The sequence below is a fragment of the Hyla sarda genome, chromosome 8, assembly GCF_029499605.1.
Source record: "Hyla sarda isolate aHylSar1 chromosome 8, aHylSar1.hap1, whole genome shotgun sequence".
Taxonomy (NCBI): domain Eukaryota; kingdom Metazoa; phylum Chordata; class Amphibia; order Anura; family Hylidae; genus Hyla; species Hyla sarda.
The window spans coordinates 49384866-49399121 of NC_079196.1; the positions used below are offsets into that span (position 1 = coordinate 49384866).

General features: G+C 39.2%; 1 protein-coding gene across 9 annotated transcripts in view; it reads right to left on the reverse strand.

Moving 5' to 3' along the window:
* The window catches only part of STK39 (serine/threonine kinase 39), a 452628-nt gene that overhangs the window by 214025 nt on the left and 224347 nt on the right, over window positions 1–14256 (reverse strand). For all 9 annotated transcript variants that reach the window (XM_056533261.1, XM_056533262.1, XM_056533265.1 and 6 more), the window contains exons 11-12: window positions 232–354; window positions 109–141 (exon numbers count right to left, since the gene is read on the reverse strand). In XM_056533261.1, the coding sequence (XP_056389236.1) occupies window positions 109–141; window positions 232–354 (156 nt within the window). The remainder of the gene's footprint in view (window positions 1–108; window positions 142–231; window positions 355–14256) is intronic.

Consider the following 14256-nt stretch of genomic DNA (forward strand, 5'->3'; position numbering starts at 1 on the left):
CTGTCACTACAGTTATCAAAGCTGTCACATACAGATGCGCCCAAATGTGCTTATAAACAATAAGACATGAAGAAGCATAACAAAAAACTGCTGAAAACAATATTTTACCTCGTTTTCATTGTCATCATTAATTCTTCTTGGCTGCAGAGAAAGAAAGAGGAATAACATGACCTAACAATATACATATCTTAGTAAACAGAAGTACATAGTGGGGAGGAGATGCCACGATACCTTCTCTTTGGATAACAAATCCTTATATTCAGGACTTTTTTCATCCAATTCATCATCACTCCATTCCCAGTCTCCATCTTCTGTTTTATGGAGGTGACCACTTGAGCCAGGAACTCTTCTAACCTATCAAGACATAATTGATTGTATTTATTAACTATCCTCTCATTAAAGTGGTTATCCAGGTTAGGATCGGCCATCAATATTAGATCCCGATACGCCGACCGATCAGCTGCTGTCTGGTTTAGCAAACCCATTCTCAAATACCGTGGTGTTGGTGATAACAGAAAAAGTCAGAGTTTTTCTCCTGCCCTTGAGGACCAGACAAGTGCATAAAATAAGATAGACCAATGGTTTTAGTGAGAACAATATGATGGTGTTGTGGGCTATATACACAGATTACATCTATTTGCAGGATAAGCAGGACACCATGTGATCAGCTTGGTGGACCACTCGATAAAAAAAAAAAAAAAAAAAATGTCCAAAACATTAAAGGGGTTGTCCATTATTTCATCTATTTATTTATTTAGTTAGTTAGGCTGGGAATACTATAAAAGAAAAGCAGAATACATATTCTCTTTGTTAAATCCCTTTCCCTTTCAATTAAAATATAACCTGTTTGTCTCTACTTCCTGATTCCGTACAACAAAGTACATAAGCCCACAGCAGCCAATGACTATACTATAGCCAGTGATTGGCTGCAGTGATCACATGTCCAAGAGGGACAAGGAAGAAGAGACCCCTTGGTGACAAGGGATGCATGAGAATATAAGCAGCTAGTGATCATAAAAGTGAGTATTTTTGTTAACAATTTACAACCTCATAGGCTTAAAATAAGTAAATAAATAAAACACTGGCCAACTCCCTTCAAGGGATACTCCGCCCCAAGACATATTATCCCCTATCCCCTGATCGCGGGGGGTCAGGCCACTAGGACCCCCCATGATATCCGTCCTGCTAACCCGAGTTTCTGAACATTTATGTTTAGAACGCCGGTTGTGGTTGCTCATAAGCTGGCACAGAGTTCGGTGTAATGGAGTGCTGGCCTGGAGATCGCGGGGGTCCCAGCGCCTGGACCCCCCAGCAATCAGACATTCAAAGGATAGGTGATGAGATGTCTAGGTGTGAAGTGCCCCTTTAACTAAAGGCTTTTCAGGAATTCTACTATACTCACAGCCATACTTACAATACCTTTAAATTCTAATGATGCCTGGGATATTCAAATTGGTAGACCTATGTTCATATTTCTTTAACGGGGTACTCCGGTGAATTTTTTTTTTTTTAAATCAACTGGTGCCAGAGAGTTAAACAGATTTGTAAATTGCTTCTATTAAAACATATTAAATCTTCCAGTACTTATCAGCTGCTGTATACTACAGAGGTGCTCTCTGCTGACACCTCTGTCTGTCTCAGGAACTGTCCAGAGTAGGAGAGGTTTGCTATGGGGATTTGCTCCTACTCTGGACAGTTTCTATAATGGACAGAGGTGTCAGCAGATAGCACTGTGGTCAGACAGATAGGAAATTTCTTTGTAGCATACATCAGCTGATAAGTACTGGATGGATTAGTATTTTTTAATATTAGTAATTTACAAATCTGTTTAACTTTCTGGCACCAGTGGATTGAAAAAAATGTTTTTCACCGGAGTACCCCTTTAATGCTATTAGTAACAGTTTTAACATTAAATATTCAATATTACAATATTGAAATAAACTGCTGATTAAAATAAGAAAACTTTTCATTTTCAAATTCCCTATGAATCGATTCCACTGATCGATTCCCTGTCCTACCCCTGCAATGGTTCAGGTATTTCACAGAATTTTTTAAATTTTTATTCTCCACTTCAAATACTCCACTATTTACAGACACGATCCTTGTAATTTTATTGGAAATGTATTCACCAGAAAATGAGAGTGATCTTAATATAATCAGCAGAGTTATACTTGTATGGACACATTTAATTTGATCACACTATCCAAACTAATCCATCACTACAAACTCGAGAGATTTTACTAAGTCACCCTGGAGTTTTTCTAATAAAATGATGAGCTGTATTCTAAAGAAACCAGTCCCCTACCAGACTAATATATTCCCAAAAATTTATTTTGGGGAATTGCATAAACAGAAACTGAGCTGTAATTAGTTTTGGTGTCAAATTTAAATTGTACCTGTCATGAACAAAAACGTTTTATATAATGTATATAATACAATTATATGTATATTTGTAATATACATTGGTTAAAAAATATGTATATTTTTGTCCCTGCAGCTATTGCCTGTGTGTCTTTATGAGGAGTCCAAATACAGGAAGTGAGGGTGGACAAGCAGGGCTCTGTACACTGAGGACAGGCAGGGCTCTGTACACTGAGAACAAGCAGGGCTCTGTACACTGAGGACAAGCAGGGCTCTGTACACTGAGGACAAGCAGGGCTCTGTACACGGAGGACAAGCAGGGCTCTGTACACTAAGGACAAGCAGGGCTCTGTACACTAAGGACAAGCAGGACTCTGTACACTAAGGACAAGCAGGGCTCTGTACACTGAGGACAGGCAGGGCTCTGTACACTGAGGACAGGCAGGGCTCTGTACACTGAGGACAAGCAGGGCTCTGTACACTAAGGACAAGCAGGGCTCTGTGCACTGAGGACAAGCAAGGCTCTGTACACTGAGGACAAGCAGGGCTCTGTACACTAAGGACAAACAGGGCTCTGTACACTAAGGACAAGCGGGGCTCTGTACAATGAGGACAAGCGGGGTTCTGTACACTGAGGACAAGCAGGGCTCTGTACACTGAGGACAAGCAGGGCTCTGTACACTGAGGACAAGCAGGGCTCTGTACACTGAGGACAAGCAGGGCTCTGTACACTGAGGACAAGCAGGGCTCTGTGCACTGAGGACAAGCAGGGCTCTGTACACTGAGGGCAAGCAGGGGTTTGGGGTACCAGTGGCGGGAACCTCAGAATCAGACATCTTATCATAAGATGTCTGGGGGTGGAGCACCCCTTTAACAGTTTAAATGGATTATATGAGTGTGTTTTTCTTCTCCAGAAGGAGTGCCATTTTTTTCCAGAGGTTGTTTCTGGTATTGCAGCACAGTCTTGTTAAAGTAATTACGACTTAACTGATATACCAAACAAAACCCATGGACAAAAGTGGCGGTGGCGCTTCTCCTAGAAAAACAAATATTTCTTTGAAATCTCAAGAATTGGCTTTAAAATACCCACAATTTTAGTCATTAACACATACGGATTCAGGTATTAGTTATCCATATATGTTAATCCAGTGTTTTCAACCAGTGTGCCCTTAGCTGTTGTAAAACTACAACTGACAGCATGCCGGGAGTGGTAGTTTTACAACAGCTGGAGGCACACCGGTTGGCAAACACTGAATGAATCAAAGCACTTTACTGCTTATTTGTCAAAAATACTGTGCACTTGTGTGTAAACAAGCCAAATTTGCATAAGCCTCATAAGATCTGTCAACAGCAGTCAATCTATACTTGCTGATATTTAAAAAAATGAAAAACTAAAATTCCACATGGATATAAGTATTCAGACCCTTTGCTATGACTCTGCTGCATTACAACTTCCCAAGAGCACAGTGACCTCAATAATTCTTAAATGAAAAAAGTTTGGAACAACCAGGACTAGGGCTGGTAATCCCACTAAACTAAGTAATCGAGAGAGAAAGTCCTTGAAAGTTGACCAAGAACCCCATGGCTACCCGTGGGCTACAAAGGTCCTGTGTACAGATTGGAGAAACTTTTAGAAGGTGAACCATCATGGCAGCCTCCACCAATCCGATTATAAGCATGATATCTGCAGAAAAACTTCCCGTCACCTGCTCAATACCATTCCTACAATGAATCATGGTGATGGCCGAATCATTCTGTGGGGTGTGTTTTTAGTATATAGGACAGGGACTGGTCAGGGTTGAGGGAAAGCCAAATTGAGCAAATTATGGAGATAGAAGATAACGCGAGTGGCACGGCACTGCTCTCACTGGTGGACTCGATGTGGTATAGGTGGATGAATGTGAATGAGGGTGGTGGTGCTCTGGTCAAAACTGAGGTCCAGTTGATATAATGGAATGAAGACAAAAGATCAGACCGGCAGACTCACCACGATTCTCTTCTTCTTTATTTGCGTCAGCAATGCATAAACAAATACTCACAAACTTGGGGGGTCAGGACGTGCAGTGGGGGGACAAACTGGCAACAGACTCCGTTTCGCACGGACCACCGTGCTTCCTCCGGCCATATGGCCGGAGGAAGCACGGTGGTCCGTGCGAAATGGAGTCTGTTGCCAGTTTGTCCCCCCACTGCACGTCCTGACCCCCCAAGTTTGTGAGTATTTGTCTATGCATTGCTGACGCAAATAAAGAAGAAGAGAATTGTGGTGAGTCTGCCGGTCTGATCTTTTGTCTTCATTCCATTATATCAAATTATGGAGATATACTTAATAAAAACCTGATCCTGAGTGCTCTGGACCTAAGACTGTTCCAAAGTCCGGCCTTCCAACAAGACAATTGCCCTAAGTGCATAACCAAGGCATCAGGCTGTGGCTTGAGGACAACTCTGTAAATGTCCTTTAGTGGCCCAGCCAGAGCCATGACTTGAACCCAGTCGGATATCCCTGGAGAGACCTGAAAATGGCTTCCACCGATGTCCCCATCCTACCTAACAGAGCTTGAGAGGATCTGCCGAGATGAATGGCATAAAATCCCCAAATCTCAGTGTGGTATCATCTCCAAGAAAACTGGAGGCTGTAATCTCTGACAAAGGGGCTTCAACTTAGTCCTGAGTAAAGGGTCTGAATACCTATATTAATTAAATATTTATGTTTTTTTCTTTTTAGTAAGTAGATAAGATTTCTAACATTCTGTTTTTACTTTATTATTATGGAGTACTGAGTATAGAATGATGGGGGAACCTGCTTTTTTAATATATATTAGCACAAGGCCACAACATAACAAAAATGTAAAAAAAGTGAATGTCTGACTGCACTGTATATATAGCTATACAGTAAGAATTTTGGCCCCATTTGCAGATTTTAGCACGTCTTCTATGTGCTCTTCAACTGGCTGAGGAAATAAGCTTCAAAACCCTCTGAATTGTTCATTCTGGCGGAATCCATTAGCAACAATATGCTATAGTAAGAACTGCTGCTACCATAACACCATATTTTACACACGGACCCCAAAGATGAACCTGAAATCTACTAGGTCTCCTCATGGTTGCTTAGTATAACAGTATTATTTTATAGAAATACTCCAGGGTAACATTTCACCAAAAATAAAGTTATATATAAAAAAAGGTAACAACTCATATATAAATGCATGCAGCACAAACAGCATCAACACCAACCTAAAAACAAAAACAAAACAAAAAAGTTTACCACTAAACTAAATCCTAATTCAAACAAATGAAGTACCCTTCTGCTGCCATCTTGCTCTTTCTCAGAACCTGGCATCAAGCTTGTATTTCCAGAATTCTGCTCAGCCTACTTGAGCAAAACAGAACAGCATCAGCCTGCTCTCAAACAACTTGCAAAAGTCACAAGTGGCTTAAAGAACACAATGGTAATCATTACACAACCTGGCTGCTCAGTTTACTATTCATTTTATGGAGCGTATTATTCAAATCACTCTTGCTCGAACGTGATGTGAATGTTTTAATAGGCAGATTGGATAAATGTTTCAGCAATAAGTGCACTTCTCTGTTCATTGTATCATTGTTAATCTGCTATTCTTTGTGATGTCTTCATACAACATCAAGAGGACGATAACACTTAAAGACGCTGTTGGGGCGGAAAAATATTTTTTAACCAGGATAATATTGGCTTGAATGAAAAAAAAAAAAAAAAAAAACGGCCAAAATTCATAGTCAGACCGAGCAAAGGTATAGGCAGGCAGAGGCAGAGCTTGGTCAGAAATGGAAATGAGGCAGAGCTCAGAATGGAAAGCAGACAACTAGATAAGTTTGAAGAAACAAGCCAGGTTGTAAATCACTTCTATAAAAAAATCTTAATCCTTCCAGTACTTTTTAGGGGCTGTATACTAAAGAGAAATCAAAAAAAGAAATGCATTTCCTCTGATGTCATGACCACAGTGCTTTCTGCTGACCTCTGCTGTCCATTTTAGGAACTGTCCAGAGCAGCATATGTTTGCTATGGGAATTTTTTCCTGCTCTGGACAGTTCATGAAATGGACAGCAGAGAGCACTGTGGTCATGACATCAGAGGAAATGCATTTATTTTTGGGATTTCTCTTTAGTATACAGCCCCTAAAAAGTAGTAGAAGGATTAAGATTTTTCAATAGAAGTGATTTACAAATCTGTTTAACTTTCTGGCACCAGCTGATTTAAAAAAAAAAAAAAAGTTTCCACGGGAGTACCCCTTTAAGACAAGAATTGTGCGGAGAAGACCCTAAAAAGGCAGTGCATTGGTTCAATGCAGAATAAAGTAGCAGCTAGAAAGAGAATGTCCAGCACCCGAAGCGGCCATCTAGTTATTTACTGTCTGTGTAATCTCTGTCCTTGCAGACTCTGGTGCTCTCCTCCCTCTCTAATACAGTTTGGCTTGTTCTACTATGTACACTCTCCTCCCAACCCTTATCTGCTGTTATCTTTTACACTATGCTACATTGGGGTTGAGAAAATCTGTGAAAAGGCAGAAAATTTAAGAGAAAAAAAAAATGGAAAAATATTAATAAATAAAAGAAAACAGGAGCAGGAAGCAGTGTGGTGACAGAGCAGCCAGCTATGCTAAGGAGTTGCACGGATTTTACAGCAGTACAATTATAGTAAATTTATAATGAACACTATGTAAGAATTTTATTAATTTTCCATCCAGGAGCAAGAAATAAAAATGTGAAAAGGTGTCAATTGTCTTTAAGGATTTATTTTTCTAAATGCCCCAAAATGGATGTTTTTGACCCTATTTGTATCTACATATAAAATATTTTTGCCAGGCATTATTCTTTGGCACATTGGGGGAAAATGCACATTTATAGCAAGTTTATTGCTATGGCGGCTTGTACCTACTGTCCTTGATTGCAGATTATAAATTAAAATTTCCTGTCTAACACATATGCTAGGAAGTCATTAAATTTATCAATATGTTTTTAACCATAAGGCATGGATAATACTGGTACTTGTATTCCATGCTGCTGAGACAAGTAGGACTTCTTCTTCTTCTCTTTCCAAACATTCTCATCAGCATTCTTGACAACAAAAAGGTACAAGGTAAGGTAAGAGCCTTTTTTACAACCTGCTTCTGGTCTTTTAGACCTAACTGTATAGATTACCACTTGTTAGCTGGAAGTAGCACAGAGCTGGGCTGACATAGGCTAGCTTTGTATCCTCATAGTACCTGAAACAAAACCCTGCTCGTCTCAGCAATGGTGAGCCAACGTACTGGAAACTCCGTCCACAGTCCCTTAGATTCAATCTTAAAGTCACTACAAAGTTGCTGTCAAGGTGACATTGAGCCCCCTTATCTACTAGGCCCCTATGCACAGGTAATTTACCCCTGTATTCTTGGGTAATTCTTAAACATGTAATGATGGTGGACACCTGGCTAGGCTCCCAACTGAAAACACATGGGATTTTACATCTGCAGTATCTCCTGAGGTTTCACCTATGCTCTTAGAATGTGAGAACCTTATTTTCTTTTCAGCACCACAAACCAGAAAAGTTAATGATACACTACGGAGCAATTTTATAGATTTTTAAAGACAAGAAGTCTGTTTTTATTGCCGCCTTCTGTGAAACTTTTGGTTCCATCTGGTCTTGAATTATTCATAATGATGAATTTCCTTCTTTTCACTGAAGGCTAAGTCCACTGTGTAATACGTTCTTGACATTACAGGTACACCGCTTCAAGCTCACCCCGGCTTGTTCACATCTTAGTTATCATTTGCATATTTTTTTTACCTCTATTAAAACAGACATTTTTTTCTTAGGATCAGGACCGTGGGGCAAAGTGATACTTATTCCCACGCTATAGTTACTGCCCTGTATTACAATGTAAATTGTCATGGCCAGAAATGAATCTTTGTGGAGGAATAGCTGATGTAACAATTGCACTTGGGCAGGCTATACGTGCTTCTCTCTGGTCAGTGAAGAGTTATAGGCACCGGAACAATCATCTGCTGAGGCGGGGTATTTAGTTTCCTCCTCAGAATTCTGGTGGGGCTCTTGATTTGCAGATTTGACTTGTTTGTCTAGACTTTAGGGTTGTCCTGTCTTTTCAAGTTTTGTCTGCACTTGATGCTGTTTTAATCCTATTTTAACACTGATTTGTACTTCACCTCAGTGTAGGTCTGACTCCTTGCTATTCTTGCTTTACCCCTTGCCTTGTGTGTTAGTATTTCTGCTTTATCTTATTTGTACCTGAGCTTGTATTTTTGCTTTTGTTTTGTACTATACCTCGATATAGGTCTGACCCATTGCTTTCATTGTTTTGCCCCTTGCCTTATGTGTTTGTACTTCTGCTGTATCTTGTTTAAACCTGAACTTGTATCCTAAACCTGTATTCTGACTTGACTCTAGTTACCTGTATCCTGAACCTGTTTGTCAGTACTCTGTATACCTGCTGTTTTATCTGCTTGGTTAACCCTTCGTTTCTTGACCTGTTTCCCTGACTTTCACTGTTTTATTTGTTGTTTTGACTTGTGACACCTCTGCACTTTAGTCCTTTAGTCCAGACTGTCATCCAGTTGGGCGGATTGTCAAGTAGGCAGAGACAGTGGTCTTGGTGAGCGCAGGGCTTCACTATTTCCTCCCCAAAGTGACAGCTGAACTGCAGATGGCTCAAAGCTAAGAGAGGAATGACATTCCTTTACTACTATATACCAGTGATGAATTCTTATAGTCTTTTCTTTAGCATTTCTCATTTTCTTATTTGCAGTGCTATAGGTACACATTCAAGACTAACATACCAATCACTAACGTCCTAGTCACTCCATACTATAACTCACTATTTTCAGTCATTTTTGTTTGTTTTTTATCTATGCCTATAGTTAACAGTTTTTTTTTTTATCTGGCTTATTGCGTACATAAGTTAAACATATTCTGCAGTGTTGTACAAAGAATAAAAGCACTCCAATCAATCCCTATACCCAGTGGAATGTAATTAGCTTATCTAAGACTTTGTTCAAACAATGTGGTTCTGTTGCAGTTCTGTTACGGAAAAAACACTGTGGTTTTGCGAAAGCATAAATCTCAGTGCATTTTACAGTAAATTTGGAAAATCCATGGCAAAGCTGCAACAGAAACGCAATGAAATTGCAAGGAGACCACAATGTGTGAACACAGCCTTAAAGTGTACCTGTCCTATAAAATATTTTGACACGTCAAAGTTTTGATCAACTGGGGCCTCAGTGATGAGACCCCCACCGATCAAGAGAATACTTCAATACCTAGCTTGCAAAGATCTTTCCTCCCAGCTTGACTAGACTACCTGATAGACTTATGATGGAGCCCATCTAGTGAAGCTGGACAGAGATTGCAGAAAGCCGGGGAGTAAACTGGGCTACGGGTCGCTTCTTCACACTTGTATTAATGATTGTGGGGGTTTCAGCAGTGACCTTGACCGATCAAAACTTTTGACATGTCTTAATTTAAATGACAGGTACACTTTAAACATACAAATACTGGGGCCATTTACATGCAAAGCTATTTAACCAATCAGTATGATAGATAGATAGATAAAGAGAGAGAGAGAGAGAGAGAGAGAGAGATGAGACGGATAGGTAGTGCACAATATACATATTACTGTTTGGCCATACATAGTCACATATAACATGATTATTTCCAACAGATTATTAAACAATTGTGCTTTTGTCTATGCTACTGGTGATACACTTTTTGGGATATTTTGAGTCTTTAGCTAAGGAAGGGTATATCTATTGCAGTGTAGCGTGCAGCGAGTTGTACCTCTGCAACAGCTGGTGGCATACTGGTTGGGAAACACTGATCTATAGCATAAACATCTCACCACAAAATTGAGCTTTTCGTTAAAGCTGGGCATCTCATGGTAGATATCTCCGGACAGGTGGAAAGGTAAGAAAGAACACATCTTATAGATTGATATGACCCAAGTGTAAAGGAATATGGATTGTCCCCTTTTCATCTGTTTGCAAAATGCATATGTTGCAGATCATTGCACCGCCTACACAGTGAATCCATTAATTTCTAACATCCTCCCCATCTTCATCATTTACATGAGGCCACCGGCAGCACAAGCTTCTCAAAAGGTTTATTTACGTCAATGCAAATGGATGAAATCACTTAAGCAGATTCCCCCTCAGTTTCCTGATATATATCCACTGTATTCATAAAGACCAATTTCCTTGTTTTGTAAATATTGCGTCATTTAAATGTGAAATGCCCGTCAATTTCAAAGCTGCGGCATCCAAAGCAATGATGACTGAAAACCATTAGATTAGTAAATAGACCAATCTGTCTTCAAATACTCCAAGGTTTAATCTGGCATGAAATGTAGATGTCACATGCTAAGTGGCTGTAACTATTATGGACTGTTGTTCACTTTAAAAGGATCAGTAAATGGTCATTAAAATTCACCAACGTAATAATTCACACTGCGCTTAATGGGCAAAAAACATGTTAGATCTAGATGCCATTATAAAATTAAGACATTTATGGGGTTCAATTTAATCCTCTCACATAATCAAAGGCCGCTTATATATCGCGACTGCACGGACAAACAGTGTGGCCGCAATTGAACCGCATAGTATATAGATCATCTCAAAAAGTATACTACAATGTACCTTAAAAAATACTACAATGTACCTTAAAACTGGAATGCTAGATAAGCTCCAACACACAACAAAGAAAACGAATCCCACATGACATCCTACGACCAATCACAAGATGAACAGTCCTTCAGCAATATGCAAGGTAAGAAGCGGATGTAATCCCAACATATCAGTGTAGGAATTACAAAAAAAACTATAATTGGCATAACCTACAACTCGTCCGGAATATTCACCATGGGAGAATATTATGTATATATTATGCAAATACCGTATAACAAACTAGTACTATTGCTTTTACTTCTGTATTCATCAATGTCCAGGAATCATCATATTATAGATGTACATAATCATCACGAATATCCTTTAATGGGTGTCCTCTATAGATTCATTTAAACCCCAAGAAAGAAGCTTTACGTATTTTAGCAGATACTGATTTATTGTGTTCTAGAAGCAGATCCGTCTGCTGAATTTTTTGATCTATATTGCAAATTGGTTACGCTGGCTGTTGGTCAGTCTTTGTTGGATAGGAGGAAGCACACGTTCCTGAATATTAAAAGTTACGTTTTTCCCAATTTTGATTATTTACCCGAAAAACATAAAGATTTAGTTAATCCTCCAGGACGGCCTATAATTCCTGCTATTGGTTCAGTTACAGCTAATCTTTCTAATTTTATTGATTTATTTCTACAGCCTTATGTTTTACATTTTAGAGATTCTGCTTATTTAATTTAGGATATTCAACAACTTTCCTTGCCGCCATCATTTTCGTTTTTGACATTGGACGTGTGCTCCCTCTATTCCAACATTGATACTGATCTAGGTGTGACTGCAGTCAGTAGCTTTTTTGATAATGATGCTTGTTTATCTAAAAACCAGGCTGATTTTATATTAGAATCTATAAGATTCATTTTAGGGCATAATATTTTTACTTTTGATAATATTATTTACTGCCAGACCAAGGACTGTGCAATGGGGACTCGATTCACCCCAAGTCAAGCTAATTTGTTAATGGGGCATCTCAGGTCCCTAGTGATGGCACAGTCCTTGTTTTTTAAAAAGTTTGTTTGTTTTTTTCAACTTGTTTATGATTTGGTTGGGGGAAGGTCAGATACAGAGGCCAAATTATTTGCACAGGAGCTAAACCAAAACACCTGGGGTCTGCAATTCACTATGCACTTTTCCAGTATATATATATATATATATATATATATATATATATATATATATATACACAATGTGGGAGATTTATCAAAACCTGTCCAGAGGAAAAGTTGCTGAGTTGCCTATAGCAACCAATCTGCTTGCTTCTCAGAGGCCTCTTCAAAAATGAAAGAAGCGATCTGATTGGTTGCTATGGGCAACTCAGCAACTTTTCCTTTGGACAGTTTTTGAAAAATCTCCCCCAATTTCTTGATCTAGAGATCAATACAAGATAGGTTCAATAGCCTCTAGAACGTTAATAGTTTTTTTACAATTTGAGAGTGCCCACTATGCCAGCTGGCTGAGGGGAGTGCCCTATGGGCAGTATCTGCGCATCCGCAGAAATTGTACGGTAGATGCAGATTTTAAAATGCAGGCGACTGTCCTTACGACGCGTTTTCAAGAGAAAAGATACCCAAAATCCCTCTTAAGAGAGGCAGATAAAAGGGTACGGAACAAGAAAAAAAATCGGACTTAGTCACTAGTACTGTCAAAAAACAAAATGGAGTACAATCCAGTGAGATGCAAGTGGATCAGAAATTTAGATTTAATTTTAGAACCAAGCAATAGTATACAATGGTTGGGAAGCTACACACTACCATGTATATCAGTATGTCCAAACCTTGCCGAGGTGCTGTGATGCACTATACCGGTAGTGCCTAATTAAAATAAATAACAATAAACAGATCATACCTCATGGGAAGGATGGCTAAATGGATAGTTGATATGTTGTAATTGTGATGCAATATGATGATGTATTATATAATAATACAACTGAGGGATATGGCTGGTAAAATAGTTGTTTTATTAACTAATAATGTAACATACAATATTGGATGTACCCAAATTCCCAAGTAGGGCCCTTGCTATGGGAGTGGTAGACAAGATGTTTATGTGACAATAAAGTATGCGTACATATAATACATGAAATAGAATATATATATATAAAACATATAAAATATAATTAGTAAGTAGATTATACTTTTAGGATATCTTAAAATGCCACTTCATGAGACATTTGAAAAAATAGTTGCAGGTCTGAAATGCATAAGATAAATCTATTCAGGATAGGTGCCAGGCTGGAGTTATATAGCAAGTTAAATGTGCATTGGAAATCTCAATGTTATAATCCAAATAGATAGTAAAAGTGCATGCGCGGGTTGGCACGGGTGCTAGAGTTCGCAGCGTGCCCAGCCTGTGTTACTTGCAATCTTCCGTAATAGAAAGAGATGAACAATATACAGCGGCAGCACTGGAACTGGGTACGGCTCACGGTATAGATCTCACCAGCAAGTGTAGAGAAGGGAGAGTGTCCTGCGGCTGATGGTGGCGTCCTCGTGCAGTGCAGTCTCTTCTGAGGACGTAACACACTAGGCAGTGGTCTAAATAGCCGGGGACAGCAGTGCTTGTCAATGAAGTTCGTCAATAGTGAAGGTGGCACAGACAGACTGTTAGAGGCCAGATGCGTTTCGGGGAGACTGCGGAAAATACCTTGGTTCCACGCGCTCTCCACTGTTGTATGTGAGTTCACACAACCCTGTTTGGTAAGCGGCTATTGGTTCCCCTCCAAAACCCTGCCAGCTCGAGATCCTACACACAGAGCGCCTTCTGCCTTTTTCTCTTTTTGAATATGTCTTTGTATGACAGGACCAGACCGGCTGGAACCAAATCAATAATTGTTTAAGTTCCTTTATTTGGTATATTAGAGAATTGTATTATAAGGAATAACATAATATACTGTTATTATTCTAATTCATCCTATTTTCTGTCTTTACCACCAGAAGCAATTCTGAGGATTAGCTTATAGGAAAATCAAATTTACAACCAATTCCCTGCAAGCGGAAGACAACAGGCACCATTTATAGTACTGCTGATGGAGCCTGAAGGCAGAAAAGGAGATCATTATTTTTGCTTTATTTTTGCACAAATCGTTCTAGAATAATCATATAATCCTCTTGAATTTCATCTGGTTCTCATAATCAAAATGATTCCTCATGAATATTCAGAACCCCCAGCAAAAACTGTTTTGTTCCTTATTTTGTGTACATA